This window comes from Pseudophryne corroboree, assembly GCF_028390025.1.
Source record: "Pseudophryne corroboree isolate aPseCor3 chromosome 3 unlocalized genomic scaffold, aPseCor3.hap2 SUPER_3_unloc_12, whole genome shotgun sequence".
Classification (NCBI taxonomy): Eukaryota; Metazoa; Chordata; class Amphibia; order Anura; family Myobatrachidae; genus Pseudophryne; species Pseudophryne corroboree.
The window spans coordinates 1,732,876-1,755,702 of NW_026967500.1; the positions used below are offsets into that span (position 1 = coordinate 1,732,876).

A 22,827-nucleotide genomic window follows, 5' to 3' on the forward strand; every position below is an offset into this window, starting at 1 on the left:
TGCTTAGATGCTGGCCAACCCTTCTTAAGAACAAACAATGGTCCAACTTTCTAAAGGACGACGTAACTTGTACGCATACCCGTAAAGCTCGGACAACATCCAAGGACACTTCCCCATCTGCGAGACCCTGAAAAGATGGGACCACAATTGGCTGGTTTACGTGAAACCCCAAAATCAACCTTAGGAAGGAAACCTGCTCTCGTACGGAGTTCTGCCCTATCCTCATGAAACATTCAAAGAACTCTTACACGATAAGGCTCCCAACTCAGAAACCCGCCTGGCCGAAACCAAGGCAAGCAATAATGTGACTTTCCAAAAGAGATATTTCAGGTCTGTTCTTGCTAACGGCTCAAAAGTTGGAGATCTCAAAAATTCCAACACCAAATTTAAGTCCCATAGTGCAGTGATAGGACGAAAAGGGGGTTGTATCCTCAGAACCCCCTGTAAAAATGTTTGAACCTCTGGCAAGAATGCTAACCACTTGTTGAAATAGGATGGAGAGAGACAAAATTTGAACCTTCAGAGAGCCCAGCCTCAGTCCTACATCTATACCGGCCTGAAGGAAGAGTAGAAGTCTGGATAAGTGGAAGTTCATTGAATTCCACCCACGTTCTTAACACCAGTCCATGCACCTCTTGTAAATCCTGTAGTAGTGCATGGCTGTGACCGGCTTCCTAGCGGCAAACATCGTAGGAATGGCCGTTCTTGGTATCCCTTGGTTTCTTAAGATTCGGGTTTCAATAGCCACGCCGTTAAACACAGCCTGTGCAGGTCTGGGTGTTGGAACAGTCCCTGAGATAGCAGGTCCTCCCTCTGAGGTAACCGCCAAGGATCTTCCACTAGTAACCCTCGCAGGTCTGAGTACCAACTCTTGCGGAGCCAATCTGGTGCAATTAGAATTGACCACACTCGTTCTCGTTTCAACCATTTCAGAACCCTGGGTATGAGTGGGAAAGGTGGAAAAATGTAAACTCTCCTGTTAATGCGTCCACTCCTTCTGCTGCTGGATCTTTTGCCTGGACACATATCTGGGCAGCTGATGGTTTTGCCGAGACGCCATTAGATTGACTTGAGGTAGACCCCATCTCCTCACCACCATGTCAAAAATCCGTGGATGAAGGCACTACTCTCCCGGATGCATGTCCTGGCGGCTGAGATAATCTGCTTCCCAGTTTTCCACACCTGGAATGAACACTGCCGAGAGGATGATGTTTCGCCTTTCTGCCCACAAGATCTTTGTGGCTTCCTTTAATGCCATCTTGCTCTTTGTTCCTCCTTGATGGTTTATGTAAGCCGTCATCGTGACATTGTCCGACTATATCTTTAAGTGTTGACCCATGACTAAGTCTGCAGCTAAGAGAAGCGCATTATAAACTGCTCTCAGTTCGAGAATGTTTATGGATAGGCTGCTCTCCTGTAACGTCCATCCTTTATGTCCATGGATACCATGACCCCTCCATGTTCTAAACCCACAATAACGGACTGGATTTATTCCATCTTGAATCTGCAAACTGAATTTGTACCAGTAGGAAGGCCCCCCAACCTCTGAGACTGGCGTCCATTGTCAGGATCCTCCAAGCCCAAATGCCGAATCTTTTGACTGCTGCGATATTCTTGTGCAACGACCACCAAATCAAGAAGGTTCGTATGCGCGGTGGAAGCTGGATTCTTCGATGTAGAAGCCAGTGCGTACCTGCTCCCTGAGCAATGATTTTCATCTGGAATGGTCAGGAATGAAGTCCTCCGTAACGGAGAGCTGCGAATGACGCCACCCACTTCTCGAAAAGTAGCACACAGAGGTGTAGAGAAACCATCTGTGTCCTTAGTACCTGAGCCACTAACCTATGTGGGTCCTGGATCTAGTTCTCTGGTAGGAATATTCTTAATTGTATCGTGTCCAAGATGAGACCGAGGAATTGAATCCGTTGAGTTGGCATGTGGTTGGATTTCTGGAGGTGCACAATCCACCCATGTTGAATGAGAAATTGATGAGATGTCTGAGCATCCTTTATCAGCTGTTTCTGAGATGAGGCCTTGATAAGTAGATCGTCTAGATAAGGTATGATCGTGACCTCTGTCTCAATCCTGTCACCACTATTGCTATGATCTTTATAAAGATTCTTGGGGCTGATGATAGACCGAATGGCAGGGCCCTGATTCGGTAGTGATCCCACACCGGTGCAAATCTTAAGTAAGCTTGGTGAGGGGTCCAAATCGGGATATGAAGGTATTTTGCACTACCAAAAGTTTTGAATAAAATCCCGTTCCTCATTGAGGATCCGGGAATGGTGACTTAACCCTTTGTATGCAGGAGTCTTTGAATTTGCCTCCTGTAACGCTCCTGCTCGCAACGGGCACCTAGGCCCTCGCGCTGCAAATAAACGGACTGTGTGGACGCTCTTGTAACTCTATCCTGTAAACCTGGGAAATATCTTGTTGACCCAGACGTCTGGTGATGTTATGACCCAGGCGTCCCGAAAACCTTCCAACTCTGCGCCCCCCAAGGGGGACCCCAGATGAGCAGGGGAACCATCATGCCACGGGTTTGTCAGCAGGTCTGTCCTGCTTTTCTGGTGTCGACTGTGAACGACCTCTACCTCTGGTTCCATGAGTCTGTTGCTCCAAAACCTCTTCTGGCTCGGTACGACAGTGATCGAATTAATTTAAACACTGGTCCCGAACAACCTCCTTTAACGTGTGAAGTGGTGCTCGAGTAAGAAGTAGGTAGAAAGGTAGATGTCACTGCAGTTGCCTGCGAAATCCACTTGTCTAACTCATCAAACATCATCTAACCCCCAAATGGAATAGCCTCTACTCTCTATAAAAGGGGAGCGGAGGAGGAGCTGCACTGCTAGCCTACCAGGGCTTAAGTTATAAGGCAACAGCGTATGAGAAGCCGCTGCTGCTCGTCCCCCACGTCATCTTTTCCAGCCCTCCGCGCCCTCGTACTAGCGCCGACGACAGGAGGAAGCGTGCGGGGGATATAGCCCGGGTCTCGGCGAGTGCAGGGGAAGCTGCGGCTGCCGCTTACATCCGCTCTGTGTCTCCCTCAGCCCTCCGTCTGTAGAGGAAGGAGGGGCGGGCGGGGGAGCTGACATGAAGCGGGAGTGTATAGCCGGCCAGGGAGTGATTTAGACCGTTTGTTCTGTCCCAGCGCCAGCGGAAGGAGGGGGGCGGCGGGGAAGCTGCGCTGCTGAGTCCCAGGGCTTAGAGCCAGAAGGTAGCAGCGTTGTGTGTGGTCCGCGGGAGGAAGTCTGTCAAACTGCCTCCTGGATCCATGAAGATTGTGCCACACCTCCTGTTGCAAGCTTCACACCCCTACTGTATAAGACCCCAGTGTCCCCTAGTGGATGAAAGAGAAAGGAGGTTTACTTCTTTCTTTCCCGACCGCTCTTCTATGCAGAAGGGAAATATCTGCTGTTCATTGAGAGATGCTCCCTGTAAGGAATATAGAAATTTGCCACTTGTAGCTGAACTTGCAAACGGCCCCTCCAAATTTGCATCAGTTAAAGTCTCTCATGATTATGACTTCTCCATTTAAAGCCATTTTAGTGATGTCCAACAATAGATTCCTGTCCAAATCCTGCTCCTGGCCAGGTGGTCTACAGATCACCCCAATGCGAATAATGTCCTTCTCCCCGGTGTCTGTGGTGACCCAAAGGGCCTCAGATATGTCTTCAATATTTTGTATTAATTGATGTAGCAGTTATGCTTTTTTCCCACATACATTGCTACCCTTCCTCCTATACTGACCATTATATTCTTCCTAAATAAATTGTATCCTGGTATAGCTATCTCCCACTCATAATTCTCATTGCACCATAACTCTGTAATTGCCACAATACCCAGGTTATCCCTTGTCATTATCACAATTAGCTCTGGCATTTTGTCTCCTAAGCTCCTAGCATTTGCACACATAGCTTTAAGAATTATGTCTGTGCATCTGTTATTAGTAGCCATGTCCAGACAGTACAAAATAAATTACACGTTTAAAGTTGAAAATAAGAATTTACTCACCGGTAATTCTATTTCTCGTAGTCCGTAGTGGATGCTGGGGACTCCGTCAGGACCATGGGGATTAGCGGCTCCGCAGGAGACAGGGCACAAAATTTAAAAGTTTGACCACTAGGTGGTGTGCACTGGCTCCTCCCCCTATGACCCTCCTCCAAGCCTCAGTTAGGATACTGTGCCCGGACGAGCGTACACAATAAGGAAGGATTTTGAATCCCGGGTAAGACTCATACCAGCCACACCAATCACACCGTACAACTTGTGATCTGAACCCAGTTAACAGTATGATAAACGTAGGAGCCTCTGAAAAGATGGCTCACAACAATAAACAACCCGATTTTTTTGTAACAATAACTATGTACAAGTATTGCAGACAATCCGCACTTGGGATGGGCGCCCAGCATCCACTACGGACTACGAGAAATAGAATTACCGGTGAGTAAATTCTTATTTTCTCTGACGTCCTAGTGGATGCTGGGGACTCCGTCAGGACCATGGGGATTATACCAAAGCTCCCAAACGGGCGGGAGAGTGCGGATGACTCTGCAGCACCGAATGAGAGAACTCCAGGTCCTCCTTAGCCAGGGTATCAAATTTGTAGAATTTTACAAACGTGTTCTCCCCTGACCACGTAGCTGCTCGGCAGAGTTGTAATGCCGAGACCCCTCGGGCAGCCGCCCAAGATGAGCCCACCTTCCTTGTGGAGTGGGCATTTACAGATTTAGGCTGTGGCAGGCCTGCCACAGAATGTGCCAGTTGAATTGTGCTACAAATCCAACGAGCAATCGTCTGCTTAGAAGCAGGAGCACCCAGCTTGTTGGGTGCATACAGTATAAACAGCGAGTCAGATTTTCTGACTCCAGCCGTCCTTGAAATATATATTTTCAATGCTCTGACAACGTCCAGCAACTTGGAATCCTCCAAATCGCTAGTAGCCGCAGGCACCACAATAGGCTGGTTCAGGTGAAACGCTGATACCACCTTAGGAAGAAAATGAGGAAGCGTCCTCAATTCTGCCCTGTCCGAATGGAAAATCAGATATGGGCTTTTATACGATAAAGCCGCCAATTCCGACACTCTCCTGGCTGAAGCCAGGGCCAGTAGCATGGTTACTTTCCATGTAAGATATTTCAAATCCACCGATTTGAGTGGCTCAAACCAATGGGATTTGAGAAAATCCAAAACTACATTGAGATCCCACGGTGCCACTGGGGGCACAACCGGGGGCTGTATATGTAGTACTCCTTTTACAAAAGTCTGGACTTCAGGAACTGAAGCCAATTCTTTTTGGAAGAAAATCGACAGGGCCGAAATTTGAACCTTAATGGACCCTAATTTGAGGCCCATAGACAATCCTGTTTGCAGGAAATGTAGGAATCGACCCAGTTGAAATTCCTCCGTCGGGGCCCTCCTGGCCTCACACCACGCAACATATTTTCTCCAAATGCGGTGATAATGTTGTGCAGTCACCTCCTTCCTGGCTTTGACCAGGGTAGGGATGACCTCTTCCGGAATGCCTTTTTCCCTTAGGATCCGGCGTTCAACCGCCATGCCGTCAAACGCAGCCGCGGTAAGTCTTGGAATAGACACGGTCCCTGCTGAAGCAGATCCCTTCTTAGAGGTAGAGGCCACGGATCTTCCGTGAGCATCTCCTGAAGTTCCGGGTACCAAGTCCTTCTTGGCCAGTCCGGAGCCACTAGTATCGTTCTTACTCCCCTTTGCCGTATAATTTTCAGTACCTTGGGTATGAGAGGCAGAGGAGGGAACACATACACTGACTGGTACACCCATGGTGTTACCAGAGCGTCCACAGCTATTGCCCGAGGGTCTCTTGACCTGGCGCAATACCTGTCCAGTTTTTTGTTGAGGCGGGACGCCATCATGTCCACCATTGGTCTTTCCCAATGGACCACAATCATGTGGAAGACTTCTGGATGAAGTCCCCACTCTCCCGGGTGAAGATCGTGTCTGCTGAGGAAGTCTGCTTCCCAGTTGTCCACTCCCGGGATGAACACTGCTGACAGTGCTATCACATGATTTTCTGCCCAGCGAAGAATCCTTGCAGCTTCTGCCATTGCCCTCCTGCTTTTTGTGCCGCCCTGTCTGTTTACGTGGGCGACTGCCGTGATGTTGTCCGACTGGATCAACACCGGCTGACCCTGAAGCAGAGGTTTTGCCAGGCTTAGAGCATTGTAGATTGCTCTTAGTTCCAGTATATTTATGTGAAGAGACGTTTCCAGGCTTGACCACACGCCCTGGAAGTTTCTTCCCTGTGTGACCGCTCCCCAGCCTCTCAGGCTGGCATCCGTGGTCACTAGGACCCAGTTCTGTATGCCGAATCTGCGGCCCTCTAACAGATGAGCACTCTGCAACCACCATAGCAGAGACACCCTTGTCCTTGTCGACAATTTTATCCGCTGATGCATCTGCAGATGCGATCCGGACCATTTGTCCAGCAGATCCCACTGAAAAATTCGTGCATGGAATCTGCCGAATGGAATCGCTTCGTAAGAAGCCACCATTTTTCCCAGGACTCTTGTGCATTGATGCACAGACACTCTCCCTGGTTTTAGGAGGTTCCTGACGAGTTCGGATAACTCCCTGGCTTTCTCCTCCGGAAGAAATACCTTTTTCTGAACAGTGTCCAGAATCATCCCTAGGAACAGCAGACGTGTCGTCGGGATCAGTTGGGATTTTGGAAAATTCAGAATCCACCCGTGCTGTTGGAGCACTACTTGGGTTAGTGCTACTCCGACCTCCAGCTGTTCTCTGGATCTTGCCCTTATCAGGAGATCGTCCAAGTAAGGGATAATTAATACGCCTTTTCTTCGAAGAAGGATCATCATTTCGGCCATTACCTTGGTAAAGACCCGGGGTGCCGTGGACAATGCAAACGGCTGCGTCTGAAACTGATAATGACAGTTTTGTACCACGAACCTGAGGTACCCTTGGTGTGAAGGGCAAATTGGGACATGAAGGTAAGCATCCTTGATGTCCAAGGACACCATAAAGTCCCCTTCTTCCAGATTCGCTATCACTGCTCTGAGTGACTCCATCTTGAACTTGAATTTTTGTATGTACAGGTTCAGAGATTTCAGATTTAGAATAGGTCTTACCGAGCCGTCCGGCTTCGGTACCACAAATAGCGTGGAGTAATACCCCTTTCCCTGTTGTAGAAGGGGTACCTTGACTATCACCTGCTGAGAATACAGCTTGTGAATGGCTTCCAATACCGTCGCCCTGTCGGAGGGTGACGTTGGCAAAGCAGACTTTAGGAACCGGCGAGGGGGAGACTTCTCGAATTCCAACCTGTAACCCTGAGATACTACCTGCAGGATCCAGGGGTCCACCTGAGAGTGAGCCCACTGTGCGCTGAAATTCTTGAGGCGACCCCCCACCGCCCCTGAGTCCGCTTGTAAGGTCCCAGCGTCATGCTGAGGCCTTTGCAGAAGCCGGGGAGGACTTCTGCTCCTGGGAAGGAGCTGCTTGCTGCAGTCTCTTACCCTTTCCTTTGCCTCGGGGCAAATATGAATGTCCTTTTGCTCGCTTGTTCTTATAGGAACGAAAGGACTGCGGCTGAAAAGACTGCGTCTTTTTCTGCTGGGAGGTGACCTGAGGTAAAAAGGTGGATTTCCCGGCTGTTGCCGTGGCCACCAGATCCGATAGACCGACCCCAAATAATTTCTCCCCCTTATACGGCAATACTTCCATATGCCATTTGGAATCCGCATCACCTGACCACTGTCGCGTCCATAAACTTCTTCTGGCAGATATGGACATCGCACTTACTCTTGATGCCAGAGTGCAAATATCTCTCTGTGCATCTCGCATATATAGAAATGCATCCTTTAAATGCTCTATAGTCAGTAAAATACTGTCCCTATCCAGGGTATCAATATTTTCAGTCAGTGACTCCGACCAAGCCACCCCAGCACTGCACATCCAGGCTGAGGCGATTGCTGGTCGCAGTATAACACCCGTATGTGTGTATATACTTTTTAGTGTATTCTCCAGCCTCCTATCAGCTGGATCCTTGAGGGCGGCCGTCTCTGGCGACGGTAACGCCACTTGCTTTGATAAGCGTGTGAGCGCCTTATCTACCCTAGGGGGTGTTTCCCAGCGCGCCCTAACCTCTGGCGGGAAAGGGTATAATGCCAATAACTTCTTTGAAATTAGCAGTTTTCTATCGGGGGTAACCCACGCTTCATCACACACTTCATTCAATTCCTCTGATTCAGGAAAAACTACCGGTAGTTTTTTCACACCCCACATAATACCCCTTTTTGTGGTACTTGCAGTATCAGAGATATGCAAAACCTCCTTCATTGCCGTGATCATATAACGTGTGGCCCTACTGGAAAATACGTTTGTTTCTTCACCGTCGACACTGGATTCGGTGTCTGGGTCTGTGTCGACCGACTGAGGTAAAGGGCGTTTTACAGCCCCTGACGGTGTTTGAGACGCCTGGACAGGTACTAACTGGTTTGCCGGCCGTCTCATGTCGTCCACCGACCTTTGCAGCGTGCTGACAGTATCACGTAATTCCATAAATAAAGCCATCCATTCTGGTGTCGACTCCCTAGGGGGTGACATCACCATTACAGGCAATTGCTCCGCCTCCACACCAACATCGTCCTCATACATGTCGACACACGCGTACCGACACACAGCAGACACACAGGGAATGCTCTGATAGAAGACAGGACCCCACTAGCCCTTTGGGGAGACAGAGGGAGAGTTTGCCAGCACACACCCAAGCGCTATAAATATATAGGGACAACCTTAAATAAGTGTGTTCCCCTTATAGCAGCTCAAATATTGTTAATATCGCCAAATAAGTGCCCCCCCTCTCTGTTTTTACCCTGTTTCTGTAGTGCAGTGCAGGGGAGAGCCTGGGAGCCTTCCTAGCAGCGGAGCTGTGTAGGAAAATGGTGCTGTGTGCTGAGGAGAATAGGCCCCGCCCCCTTTTCGGCGGGCTTCTTCTCCCGGTTTTTCTGAAAACCTGGCAGGGGTTAAATACATCCATATAGCCCCAGTGGCTATATGTGATGTATTTTAGCCAGAATAGGTATTTCTCATTGCTGCCCAGGGCGCCCCCCCCAGCGCCCTGCACCCTCAGTGACCGTTGGTGTGAAGTGTGCCGAGAGCAATGGCGCACAGCTGCAGTGCTGTGCGCTACCTCATGAAGACTGAGAAGTCTTCAGCCGCCGGTTTCTGGACCTCTTCTCTTTTCGGCATCTGCAAGGGGGTCGGCGGCGCGGCTCCGGTGACCCATCCAGGCTGTACCTGTGATCGTCCCTCTGGAGCTAGTGTCCAGTAGCCTAAGAAGCCAATCCATCCTGCACGCAGGTGAGTTCACTTCTTCTCCCCTAAGTCCCTCGTTGCAGTGAGCCTGTTGCCAGCAGGACTCACTGAAAATAAAAAACCTAATAAAACTTTTTCTAAGCAGCTCTTTAGGAGAGCCACCTAGATTGCACCCTGCTCGGACGGGCACAAAAACCTAACTGAGGCTTGGAGGAGGGTCATAGGGGGAGGAGCCAGTGCACACCACCTAGTGGTCAAACTTTTAAATTTTGTGCCCTGTCTCCTGCGGAGCCGCTAATCCCCATGGTCCTGACGGAGTCCCCAGCATCCACTAGGACGTCAGAGAAATTACCTGTTTGGTGATGTTGCTCAGTATTTGGTATTTGTTTTTTTTAACTAATCAGGAATCAAACTCTGTCCTTTACACCACGACTACACCTCGCTAAATGTAAAGATATAAACCTGACCACAAATGGCCAAATAGGTCTACTATATACAAGGAGTTATTTAATACCTGCATCATCTAACAAAATGAAGGTTATTTAATAAAAGGTTGCTAAACTGAGAAATTTTGATCCCATACAAATTAGACGCTCCAAAAAAACAACAACACAATACTACTTATATATGATCCCTAAAAATAAACTTCTGCTTGTTACTTTTAATAACACTATAGTGATGTGTGTAATAACTCTCTTCATGTGATGTTTGTCATGGATAGCCTTGTGTTATAAATACCCAACTGAGAACAGGGCTGATGGCGGAGGAGGGTGTAGAATAAGAGATTGCTGTAGTGACTGAGCAATGAGAATATGTGACTTCTGTAATAAGTGTTTATTACTCACCTGTGCTGATATCTGTAGGGATCTCCTCCTCCTTACACTGCTGATCACCCCTCACATACGTCTCTTCTTCTCCCTCTATATCTTCTGCCTTTGTATCAGTCACATACGTCTCTTCTTCTCCCTCTATATCTTCTGTCTTTATATCAGTCACATACGTCTCTACATCTCCCTCTATATCTTCTGCCTTTATATCAGTAACATACGTTTCTTTTTCTTCCTCTAGATCTTCTGCCTTTATATCAGTCACATACGTCTCTTCTTCTCCCTCTATATCTTCTGCCTTTATACCAGTCACATACGTCTCTTCTTCTCCCTCTGTACATTCTGCCTTTATACGAGAAAGACGTTCTACCTAATTAACCCAAAAAATACAATGGCATTTGCATACTATTCGATTAAAGTGAGGTGAAACAGTATAATATCAGTGTATAAGACACACAGCTTCTCTACAGATCATATAGTGATGGTCACTTTGGTGTATCGGATGATACCCTAAATCCCACCTACCTGATCCTCCTGTGGGATCCTGTGATTCTCCTCTGTACAATCCTGGGAATACAGAGGACGGGGACATCTCTCTGGGGTATTTCTGTTACTGGGTCCATCTGTAGGAGACACACAGTGACTGAGTACAGTGTATATATGTGATTATCAGATGATGTGTGTATATAGGGGGCCCCCATACCTGCTCTCCCCTGTACAATACATTACAGTCTCCTCTTACCCAGTGATATGAGGGGCCGGTGACTCTCCATCATCACGTCCTTGTACAGACACCTGTGCTCCTCTATATACTCCCCCTCCTGCATGGAGACATAGACAGTGACATCCTGACACCTTATAGACACCAGACACACACAGTGATACAGTCATCACCCAGACACGTCCCCTGGTGTTACTGTATAATGTCCCATTCCCAGCAGTCACCTCTTCGGTCATCACCCAGACACATCCCTTGGTGTTACTGTATAATGCCCCATTCCCAGCAGTCACCACTCCAGTCATCACCCAGACACATCCCCCGTGTTATTTTATAATGTCCCATTCCCAGCAGTCACCTCTCCAGTCATCACCCAGACACATCCCCTGGTGTTACTGTATAATGCCCCATTCCCAGCAGTCACCTCTCAAGTCATCACCCAGACACACCCCCCGGTGCTACTGTACTTCCAAGTCTCCTCATACCCCAGTCATGTCCCTGTATTACTATTATAGATATAAGTGACGTCACTGTGACGCTCCCAGATCCCCTCACCTCCCCAGTCATGTCCCTGTATTATTACTGTAGTACCCTAGTGATCTGAAGGCCTTGGGACACTATGAGGGGGCAAATCAATTAATCAATGTGTAGATCTATAAGGTAATAGAGATGCTGCCAACTGATGTATACCATATATGTGATAACTTGGATCTTTCTAGTGATCCAATAATGTATAGTGTGTTTATGCATGTTATTATTCTGTGCCTGCTGAAGGTGAGGGGACTCTGGTAAGCGCGTAGTGCGCGGGGGAGATCGTGGAGAAGCTTCCAGAGGTCCCGTGTGCTGAGAGAGGTGGCTGGGCGCGTGTAGTGGCGGCTTTGTTGGTGGGCTGACTAAGGGGAGAGTAAAAGGCTGGCGGCTGAGACAAGGGAGCTTACAGGAAGGCGGTTCCCTGCGAGTGAGAGAGCCCCTGTGGGGGAAAGGAATTGGATGTCTCCCGCTGCGGGTGAGAAGCGCTGTGTTAATTTCCCCTGGTGGACGCCAAGCAGGGACGTCCCAGTGGCTGGTTGTCACGGAGAGCGCTGGTGGGGCAGGCTAGTACATGGGAGGAGACCACAGTGCAGGCAGCAGCTACCAGGAGTCCAGCAGTAGCAGACAGTTTACCCCCCGAGGCAGAGCTGAGTCCCTCATCCCATCCAACCCGCAGAGAGAGCCCGGTTGTTGGAGGAGGCGGAGTCGGGGGGAGGTCCATACTGGGCACACTATCATTGTAAGTGCAGGATGCCCCCATATAAATCCTGCTAATCTGCATATTCCCCTATCAGCCTTTAACTATTAAAGTACCAGCCCCCAGCACAGTAGCACAGGGACCAGCAGCATCGGTGGATCTGAGGAGTATAAATAGCACCTCTAGAGACTCCATATCCATTAGATAATGACCAGCAGGGTAGCAATCATAAAGAGTGCGGTGGTGTATAATGATGAAAGCAGCTCGGAGAGAGCGCAGGGTCACATAAACTTGGAAATGATACACTAGGGAGACTAAGCACCCCTCACCTATCAGAGACAGGTCCCAATAACCGGGACTTCTGTATGTTCTGGAGCCACCCCCACGGATCTAGTGGGGCTATGCTTATACTGGGACAGGTAACACAGATCATCACCCCACTATACGTAACGAGTAGACCACGGGTGTCAGGGATTCCAGGGTGGACAGCTCCACGTACTACCTTCCTGTTTCAGGCTGTCTAGGAGCACTACAATTAGATCTTCCATGGAAACCATGCTATTCATTGCCGTGAAGTAGGGATTGCTCAACAATCGTGAGGACAATTGCTCCAAGTGGATACCCATATAACCCAGAGGACTTCTTATACACAGACACGAAAGGGCCGCAGCCGTGCACGATTATAGTAAGAGAACCCGGGTAGTTTATCAAACGCAGCCCCACAACTTTCTTGTGTAATCGTATTGTTTGTATTGCATGCATTACCTTATGTATAGGTGGGGTATATTATTATGTATAGGTGGGGTATATTATTATGTATAGGTGGGGTATATTATTATGTATAGGTGGGGTATATTATTATGTATAGGTGGGATATATTATTATGTATAGGTGGGGTATATTATTAGAATGTTTCATGGTTTGAGTATTATATGATATAACTGTATAAGGTGGCCTATAACTTCTTACATATTAAAACTAGTATACTTACCGGTGGAACTGTCTCCGTATCTGTGGTAGAGCCTGAAATCACAAAAGGTTTGATAGGTAAATGTGCATAGTACTATATGGTTACATCACATACTAATGTTATAGGCGACCACTACAGGGGTAGGTTATTTCCTAAGCAATTAGAGTATTGGGCTCTAAATAGCTTGGGTGGAGGCACATTGCACATATACACTGAACCCCCAGGTAAAAGAGGGGTTACATTACTATAGATATGTGATGTCACTGTGACGCTCCCAGATTCCCTCACCTCCCCAGTCATGGTTCTGTATTATTACTATGGATATAAGTGACATCACTGTGACACTCCCAGTTCCCCTCACCTCCCCAGTCAGGTCCCTGTATTATTACTATAGATGTAAGTGATTTCATTGTGACACTCCCAGATCCCCTCACCTCCCCAGTCATGTTCCTGTATTATTACTATAGATATGTGACGTCACTGTGACACTCCCAGCTCCCCTCACCTCCCCAGTCATGTCCCTGTATTATTACTATAGATATGTGATGTCACTGTGACACTCCCAGGTGTGTGATATACATTTGCTTCATACTGAGCAATATTTTCAATCCCTACAATTACATATAATAAAATTAATAATAATAACAATAATAACGACACTAAAGGCTGCACCCCAGTATAAAAATAATAACAGATGTCTTTAAAAGCAAGACACCTCAGACCATTCCTCCTGTATTGTAGGACATCACCACCACTCCCAATGTATAATAATAATACCAGGACCCACAAGCTGCTGTTCCTGTATAATAATAATAAATGTACACAAAAACCTGCTCCCCCTGTATAACACTAATAGCAACAGGACACCACTGGCCGCTCCCTCTGTATAATAATAATAATAACAGGACACCACAGGCCGCTCCCCCTGTATAATAATAACAAAATGACACCACAGGCCGCTCCCTCTGTATAATAATAATAACAGGACACCACAGGCCGCTCCCCCTGTATAATAATAACAAAATGACACCACAGGCTGCTCCCCCTGTATAATAATAGCAGGACACCACAGGCTGCTTCCCATGTATAGTAATAATAACAGGACACCACAGGCTGCTCCCCCTGTATAGTAAGACGCCATTACCTGATCTCCACGGACACTGCGAGGCTGCAACTGTCGATGAAAACTCACTTCCTGTATGTGGAACACACAGTCCGGAAGTAAGGTGGAACGCACAGACAGGAAGTAGGGTATGATTGGCACAGGCTGCTTACTGTTTACTGTCCCCTCCCCTCCTTCACCCCGCCCACAGCGCCGAGCTCTGTAAAGACTATTACTATTCATGTCCTCAGTGCAGGAGGCCGGCGGCCATTTTCTTGTAGACCAGTCCGACAGCAGCTGCGGCAGCAGCAATAGGTTCCGTGGCAGTGTAGTGACGTCAGGAGCGGCGGCCATTTTCCCCTGGTCTGAGCTCCGCCTTCCTTCTATCATTCCCACAAAGCAGCAGGAGCAGAGAGCAGCCATTGCTGTGTCTGGCAGCAGGTAATGATATTATTATTATTATTCTATAGGCTGAGCAGCTCTGGTGTCAGGTTCTGTACTACAGGGGGAGCAGCCTCTGGTGCCTTGTTATAGTGCAGCTGGAGCAGCCTCTGGTGCTGCATTATCCCTGTACAGGTGGCTGACACTCTAGTGTCCTATTACTGTAATACAGGTGGCGCAGACCCCGCCGTTACCGTAATACAGGTGGCGCAGACCCCGCCGTTACCGTAATACAGGTGGAGCAGACCCCGCCGTTACTGTAATACAGGTGGAGCAGACCCCATCGTTACTGTAATACAGGTGGCGCAGACCCCACCGTTACTGTAATACAGGTGGCGTAGACCCCGCCGTTTCCATAATACAAGGTGCGCAGACCCCGCCATTACCGTAATACAGGTGGCGCAGACCCCGCCATTACCGTAACACATGTGGTGCAGGCCCCACCGTTACTGTAATACAGATGGCGCGAACCCCGCCATTACCATAATACAGGAGGCGCAGACCCCGCCGTTACTGTAATACAGGTGGAGCAGAGCCTGCCGTTACTGTAATACAGGTGGAGCAGACCCCGCAATTACTGTTATTCTATACATATAATGGCATTGTACTATACAGGGGAGCGCTATGTGTTGTCCTACTCTACACAGGTGTTGCCCTTTTAAACAGGGGGAGGTGCCTGTGGTGTCTTGTTACTATTATTTTATAGGTTGAGCAGCATTTATTGTCTTTCTATACAGAAGGAGTGGCCTGTGTTGTCATAAAATACAGGGGGAGTGGACTGTGTTGTCATAATATACAGGAGGAGAGGCCTGTGTTGTCATAATATACAGGGGGGAGCGGCCTGTGTTGTCACAATATACAGGGGGAGTGGACTGTGTTGTCATAATATACAGGGGTAGCATCAGTGGTCAAAGTGGAAATTTTGAAGTGGGGGTATGCAGAAGTAAAGGACTCAATCATGCGCCAGCTCCAGAAAAGGGGGCGTGGTCACTTAAAAGGGGGCGTGTCTAGTGTAGTAGAATCCTTTATACTATCTAGTACTGGTGCCCCTTTCACATTATAGCACACGGTACGAGCCGACATTCACATTGTAGCACACTATGAATGAGCTGAAATTGTGACAGCAGGGACAGCCAGGGTGAAGACAGGGAGAGAGAGTGACAGCAGGGAGAGAGAGAGCGACAGGGAGAGAAAGTGACGACAGTGACAGCAGAGAGAGAGAGTGTGACAGAGAGAGAGAGAGAGTGACGACAGTGACAGCAGGGAGAGAGTGACAGCAGGGAGAGAGTGACAGTAGGGACAGTAACGACAGGGAGAGAAGGTGACAGCAGGGGAACATAACCTTGACTCATTTGTCGCGGCTGGCGGCGGCGGTGAGCTAGCACAGCGCTCTACACAGCCGCCTACCGCTGAGCAGGGACGGGAGCAACATGTGCAGCAGGATGGCCACTTCCCCTCGCCTCCTGCTGCACTTTCATTTCCTAATTTCCGGGTCAGTGGAAGAAGTGGCGGTATACCATACCGCTGTATACTGCCCCACTTCCACCACTGGGTAGCATCCTGTGTTGTCATAGTATACAAGGGGAGCAGCCTGTGTTGTCATAATATACAGGAGGAGCGGCCTGTGTTGTCATAGTATACAGGGGGAGCAGTTTGTTGTCATAATATACAGGGGTAGCATCCTGTGTTGTCATAATATACAGGGGTAGCATCCTGTGTAGTCATAATATACAGGGGGAGCAGTCTGTGTTTTCATAATATACAGGAGGAGCGGCCTGTGTTGTCATAATATACAGGGTGAACGGCCTGTGTTGTCATAATATACAGGGGTAGCATCCTGTGCTGTCATAATATACAGGGGTAGCATCCTGTGCTGTCATAATATAAGGGGGTAGCATCCTGTGCTGTCATAGTATACAGGGGGAGCGGCCTGTGTTGTCATAATACACAGGGGAAGTGGACTGTGCTTTCATAATATACAAGGGTAGCATCCTGTGTTGTCATAATAAACAGGGGGTGCGGCCTGTGCTGTCATAATATACAGGGGTAGCATCCTGTGCTGTCATAGTATACAGAGGGAGCGGCCTGTGCTGTCATACTATACAGGAGGAGCGGCCTGTGTTGTCATAGTATACAGGGGGAGCAGTTTGTTGTCATAATATACAGGGGTAGCATCCTGTGTTGTCATAATATACAGGGGGAGCAGTCTGTGTTTTCATAATATACAGGAGGAGCGGCCTGTGTTGTTATAGTATACAAGGGGAGCAGCCTGTGTTGTCATAATATACAGGAGGAGCGGCCTGTGTTGTCATAATATACAGGGTGAACGGCCTGTGTTGTCATAATATACAGGGGTAACATCCTGTGCTGTCATAATATACAGGGGTAGCATCCTGTGCTGTCATAATATAAGGGGGTAGCATCCTGTGCTGTCATAATATACAGGGGGAGCGGCCTGTGTTGTCATAATACACAGGGGAAGTGGACTGTGCTTTCATAATATACAAGGGTAGCATCCTGTGTTGTCATAATAAACAGGGGGAGCGGCCTGTGCTGTCATAATATACAGGGGTAGCATCCTGTGCTGTCATAGTATACAGAGGGAGCGGCCTGTGCTGTCATACTATACAGGAGGAGCGGCCTGTGTTGTCATAGTATACAGGGGGAGCAGTTTGTTGTCATAATATACAGGGGTAGCATCCTGTGTTGTCATAATATACAGGGGGAGCAGTCTGTGTTTTCATAATATACAGGAGGAGCGGCCTGTGTTGTTATAGTATACAAGGGGAGCAGCCTGTGTTGTCATAATATACAGAGTGAACGGCCTGTGTTGTCATAATATACAGGGGTAGCATCCTGTGCTGTCATAATATACAGGGGTAGCATCCTGTGCTGTCATAATATAAGGGGGTAGCATCCTGTGCTGTCATAGTATACAGGGGGAGCGGCCTGTGTTGTCATAATACACAGGGGAAGTGGACTGTGCTTTCATAATATACAAGAGTAGCATCCTGTGTTGTCATAATAAACAGGGGGAGCGGCCTGTGCTGTCATAATATACAGGGGTAGCATCCTGTGCTGTCATAGTATACAGAGGGAGCGGCCTGTGCTGTCATAATATACAGGGGTAGCATCCTGTGCTGTCATAATATACAGGGGTAGCATCCTGTGCTGTCATAATATACGGGGAGAGCGACCTGTGCTGTCATGGTATACAGGGGGAGCATCCTGTGTTGTCATAATATACAGGGGGAGCATCCTGTGTTGTCATAATATACGGAGAGAGCGGCCTGTGCTGTCATAGTATACAGGGGGAGCATCCTGTGTTGTCATAATACACAGGGGTAGTATCCTGTGCTGTCATGGTATACAGGGGAAGCATCCTGTGTTGTCATAGTATACAGAGGGAGCGGCCTGTGTTGTCATAATAGACAGGAGGAGCGGCTTGTGGCATCCTACTCTACAGGGGGCACGGCCTATGTTATAATATTAACTTCCTTTCTTTCCTCACACTCACTGCTTGACCCATTCCAGTCTGAGTTCCGTCCTCTCCACTCCACTGAAACTGCCCTTACAAAAGTCTGCAATGACCTCCATGCTGCTAAATCCTACTCTCTACTTATCCTTCTTGACCTCTCTGCTGCTTTTGACACTGTGGACCACACTCTCCTACTGCAAATCCTTCACTCCATTGGTCTGCGTGATACTGCCCTCTCTTCCTATCTGTCTGGCCGTTGCTTCTCTGTCTCCTCTCATGACTCCACCTCCCCCCACTTCCACTAACTGTAGGTGTCCCCCAAGGTTCTGTCCTTGGTCCTCTTCTTTTCTCTCTCTATACGTCCTCACTAGGTAAGCTCATTAGTTATTTTGATTTCCAATATCATCTCTATGCTGATGACACTGAAATCTATCTTTCCTGTCTACGGACCTCTCTCTTGCTCTCCTCACTCGAATCTCCAACTGTCTCTCTGCTGTCTCTGTTTTATTGTCCCAGCGCTTTATTACACCTAACATGTCTAAGGCCGAGCTGATCATAACCTCACCTCCCACAATGTCATTATCTACTGATGGCACTACTATCTTCTCTAGCCGCCAAGTGCGCTGTCTTGGTGTAATCCTTCCCTCCTCCTCCTGTACTCTCCTCCTGACTGGCAGCCCTAACACATACATATCTCCACTCCAATCTACCCTCAATGTTGCTACCTGGCTCATCTTCCTCACCAAATGTACTACGTCCACCTCCCCTCTCCTACAAGCCCTTCACTGGCTCCTGTTAAAGCTGATTAATTTACAGGATGAAAAAGCAACACCTTATTTCAATAAAGTTCAAGCCGCTGCTGCCGCTGAATATAATCCTTAACCTCTGTACTGTTTACGCACCTTACGTACACAAGCTAGTACCGTGTAAGCACTATGCGTACTCATGCCGAACAGGCGTAATAAGTACACACTTTGCGTACACATGCCTACATGCTGTGAGCACAATGCAGAAGCCCGAGTGGCTGAGATACACTTTAAACCTTTAGCAGGAGAGGGACACGACACCAATTATATTTAAAATATGTTGGGGTCCGACCCACCAACGGTTATTTACTAGCAGGGGGTTACAACAATAATGCAAACACAATAAGAGAGGCTACAATCAATGGTACATACGTTTGTTCGCCAGCGCCACCCGGTCCTCAATCAATCAAGATAGATGACCTTCAGAGAATGTGTGTGGCCGGCCAGGCAGCTGGGTTTTTATACATTTGTCCAAAACATGATACAATGGAAACTGTAATCTCTTCACCTATAGGTCACTGGGATGGTCATTTACAGTACAGGAGGGGTCATAGGTCGGTTTGAATAGGTGGGCGATGCCTGGTCCGGGTGCAGTTACAGTTGTTCTCCAGTGGGTTCCCACCGAATATCATGTGTACAGTAAATACAGTAAGATATTAATATTCTGTTCCTGCGCATAATTATGCGCAGGAGCGTGCTACCTTCTGCAAACTGCTATCGGAATATTGCTCTTAAAATACCTTACAGCTGGATACCAGACACCATCTCCTAACCTAATTCTGTCCCCTCATATGCTGTAAAGTCGAATCCCCCTGTTGTTATACCTTTTACATAAATGAAACTCGCTGGTGGTGTGCATGTAGGCTATGTGTAAATTCTGTGCTATGTGACTTAAATATAGAATATGTCTTTGAGGCTTTTCCATGCGAATGCATATGCTACCATAAATACTCATACCACGCGCTAACACGCACGATCGCGGGAGTGATCATACGCAGCTTGCGAGTATGCGCACGCACAGTGGAACAAGTACCCGCACGGAGGCCATCTGTGTGAAGTTTTTACGTGATGTGTATGGCTGTAATATATTCGACTTCGACACTCTCCTTCCCCTTCTGAATCCAATTGAAACTTCTCACACTCACTTACAAAGCACTCTCCCATTTACATCTCTGACCTTATCTCTCTTTACACCACCACCCGTCCTCTTCGCTCTGCTAATGCACGCCGCCTCTCCAGCCAAATGATTACCTCCTCCCACTCCTAACTACAAGATTTCTCACGTGCTGCTCCCTTTCTCTGGAATTCTCTACCTCTCCCCATCCGACTCTCTACAAAACTTCAATTGAGCTCTCAAGACCCACTTCTTCACCAACCCCAGCCAACTATCCTCCTAACCCTCTTGTCCACGCTCGCAGTCTACCCCTTCTATGTCACCATGGTCTGTTAGCCCTTCACCTTTTAGATTGTAAGCTCGCAAGAGCAGGGCCTTCTCCATCATGTGCCATGCCTTCTCTTACTTAGTGTTCACGCTAGGCTGTTTTAGCAGGGTGCAGCGCCCTGCCCGATTTTTTTTTAAGGGCAAATTCCGCCCTGCTATTTCTGCGGCGCACTGCTAGAACAGCCACCCGCTTCCTGTCCTCCCAGTTTGTAAAGATGCCATGCGCATGCGCGCGGCATCCATTCACGCTGTGAGAGAGCTTGGGGGAAGCCCAGAACCTCCATAGGTGCTGGGCATGCCCCAAACAGTGACGCCGCCAGCCGCTTACGCCCCGTTTTAACGTCTGTGGGCTGAAGCGCCCTCTTTTATTACGTGAAATGACCACACCCTTTATTTTGCATGGGCACACCCCTTTTTCAGCGCACACACTTCTGCCTCTCACAGTCCGGCGCCCTGCCCAAATCCTAGAGTGAACACTATTACTTACACTATCTTATACTCCATACTCCCTTTGATGGCACCTAACCCCTGGTTTTCTGCATATACCTTGTATTTGTCCCATATTGTCTCACACTGTGTTTTCTGCTCATTTGTTTATGTACTGTGTAATGGGCGCTGCAGATCCCTTATGGCACCATATAAATAAAGGATAAAACTAAATTGTTTTCTTTAACTGATAAAATTCACCATTATTGTTTCTTCTAAATACTTTGTATCCATTTATTGTTGAAACATTAGCATGCAAGATTTACAGTATGATCGTATCATTACAGTGACATGACTGGGGAGGTGAGGGGATCTGGGAGTATCACTGTGACATCACTTATATCTATAGTAATAATAAAGGGACATGACTGGGGAGGTGAGGGGATCTGGAAGCATCATAGTGACATCACTTATATCTATAGTAATAATACAGGGACATGACTGGGTAGGTGAGGGGATCTGGGAGTATCACTGTGACATCACTTATATCTATAGTAATAATAAAGGGACACGACTGGGGAGGTGAGGGGATCTGGGAGTGTCACAGTGACATCACTAATATCTATAGTAATAATACAGGGACATGACTGGGGAGGTGAGGGGATCTGGAAGCATCATAGTGACATCACTTATATCTATAGTAATAATACAGGGACATGACTGGGTAGGTGAGGGGATCTGGGAGTATCACTGTGACATCACTTATATCTATAGTAATAATAAAGGGACATGACTGGGGAGGTGAGGGGATCTGGGAGTGTCACAGTGACATCACTAATATCTATAGTAATAATACAGGGACATGACTTGGAAGGTGAAGGGATCTGGGAGCATCACAGTGATGTCATTTATATCTATAGTAATAATACAGGGCCATGACTCGGAAGGTGAAGGGATCTGGGAGCATCACAGTGATGTCACTTATATCTCTAGTAGTAATTCAGGGACATGACTGGGGAGGTGAGGGGATCTGGGAGCATCATAGTGACGTCACTTATATCTATAGTAATAATACAGGGACATGACTGGGGAGGTGAGGGGATCTGGGGGTGTCACAGTGACTACAAAGTGGGTAGTTCCGCAAAACAGGTTGAAACATAAGACTATAACCTTTGATGGATATTAGTCCCTAACCGACTATATTACCAATTTACACATGGTGTGTTGATTTCAAATGTCGGTGGTGTTCCCAGAGTCAGTAAAATGCATAGCAAAAAGGAAAAAGAAAAAAGAACAAGCCCACTTGAGGTGAAACGGTCCATTTGGTCCACTTGGGTATTGGGACTGCGCAGCCCATACCCACTCCAGGGGTTCCCCGGTCCAGTAAGCGCCCATTTGGACTTTTTTGATTGTACTCTATATGCTTACTTTTAAGTGTAATTTCCGAAGTTGCTGATGTAACATTTGAGTAATTAGTAGATACTGAGAAGTCATACAATGGGAATGTTTCTATTTGGGTATGATTAGTATCTCACAGGTTACCATTCACTTTCTGGTATAACAGACATGTAATACAACAGCTGATCATCACCTACTCCAGGACAAAGGTCCACCTATAATCGTATTATTATCACTTAACCCTTGCTGGTAAACCAATTCAGCTGCAAGAAATAAGTGTTTTCTTCTTCTGCACTCGGACGATTAGTTTTTTGAGTGATATACCAGAATGTCTCTGCGGCAGGATAAGCCTCTGTTTTCAGTAAATATATCGCCTCCCAATTATAGGAGCTGTCTCATTTATCAACCAGGTGCATCCATGGTGCAGATTTTCAACATACAGGGGTATATTTACTAAAATGCGTAATTTTCAGAATGGGGTAAAGTTCAAACACGAATTACATCGAGTGTGTGAAACTGCAACTTTTGGAATTTTTTCCGACTAATTTACTAAGCTGTCGTATTTTACATTTTCGTGTTTTCCGATGTCGATGTCATTTGTATTTTTTGGCAGTGTTTTACGGGAGTGAATAGTAAAACACTGCCGACATTAAAACAATGAAACTCGGCCAGATCTG

General features: G+C 47.5%; 2 protein-coding genes across 4 annotated transcripts in view; one reads left to right on the forward strand and one right to left on the reverse strand.

The window, feature by feature from the left end:
* Nucleotides 1–22,827, reverse strand: part of LOC134983315 (zinc finger protein OZF-like) — a 143,631-nt gene that overhangs the window by 18,207 nt on the left and 102,597 nt on the right. The window contains exons 1-5 of one of the 2 annotated variants that reach the window (XM_063949033.1): nucleotides 14,203–14,247; nucleotides 13,080–13,111; nucleotides 10,885–10,963; nucleotides 10,664–10,765; nucleotides 10,161–10,508 (exon numbers count right to left, since the gene is read on the reverse strand). In XM_063949033.1, coding sequence (XP_063805103.1) covers nucleotides 10,161–10,508; nucleotides 10,664–10,765; nucleotides 10,885–10,918 — 484 coding nt within the window. In that variant the 5' untranslated portion in view covers nucleotides 10,919–10,963; nucleotides 13,080–13,111; nucleotides 14,203–14,247. Of the gene's footprint in view, nucleotides 1–10,160; nucleotides 10,509–10,663; nucleotides 10,766–10,884; nucleotides 10,964–13,079; nucleotides 13,112–14,202; nucleotides 14,248–22,827 lie in introns of those variants that run through there. The other variant, XM_063949032.1, reaches the window with a different exon arrangement.
* LOC134983310 (oocyte zinc finger protein XlCOF7.1-like) overlaps nucleotides 14,545–22,827 on the forward strand; it is a 38,203-nt gene continuing 29,920 nt past the window's right edge. For both annotated transcript variants that reach the window (XM_063949023.1, XM_063949025.1), the window contains exon 1: nucleotides 14,545–14,601. The gene's annotated coding sequence lies outside the window, so the exon portion shown is untranslated. The remainder of the gene's footprint in view (nucleotides 14,602–22,827) is intronic.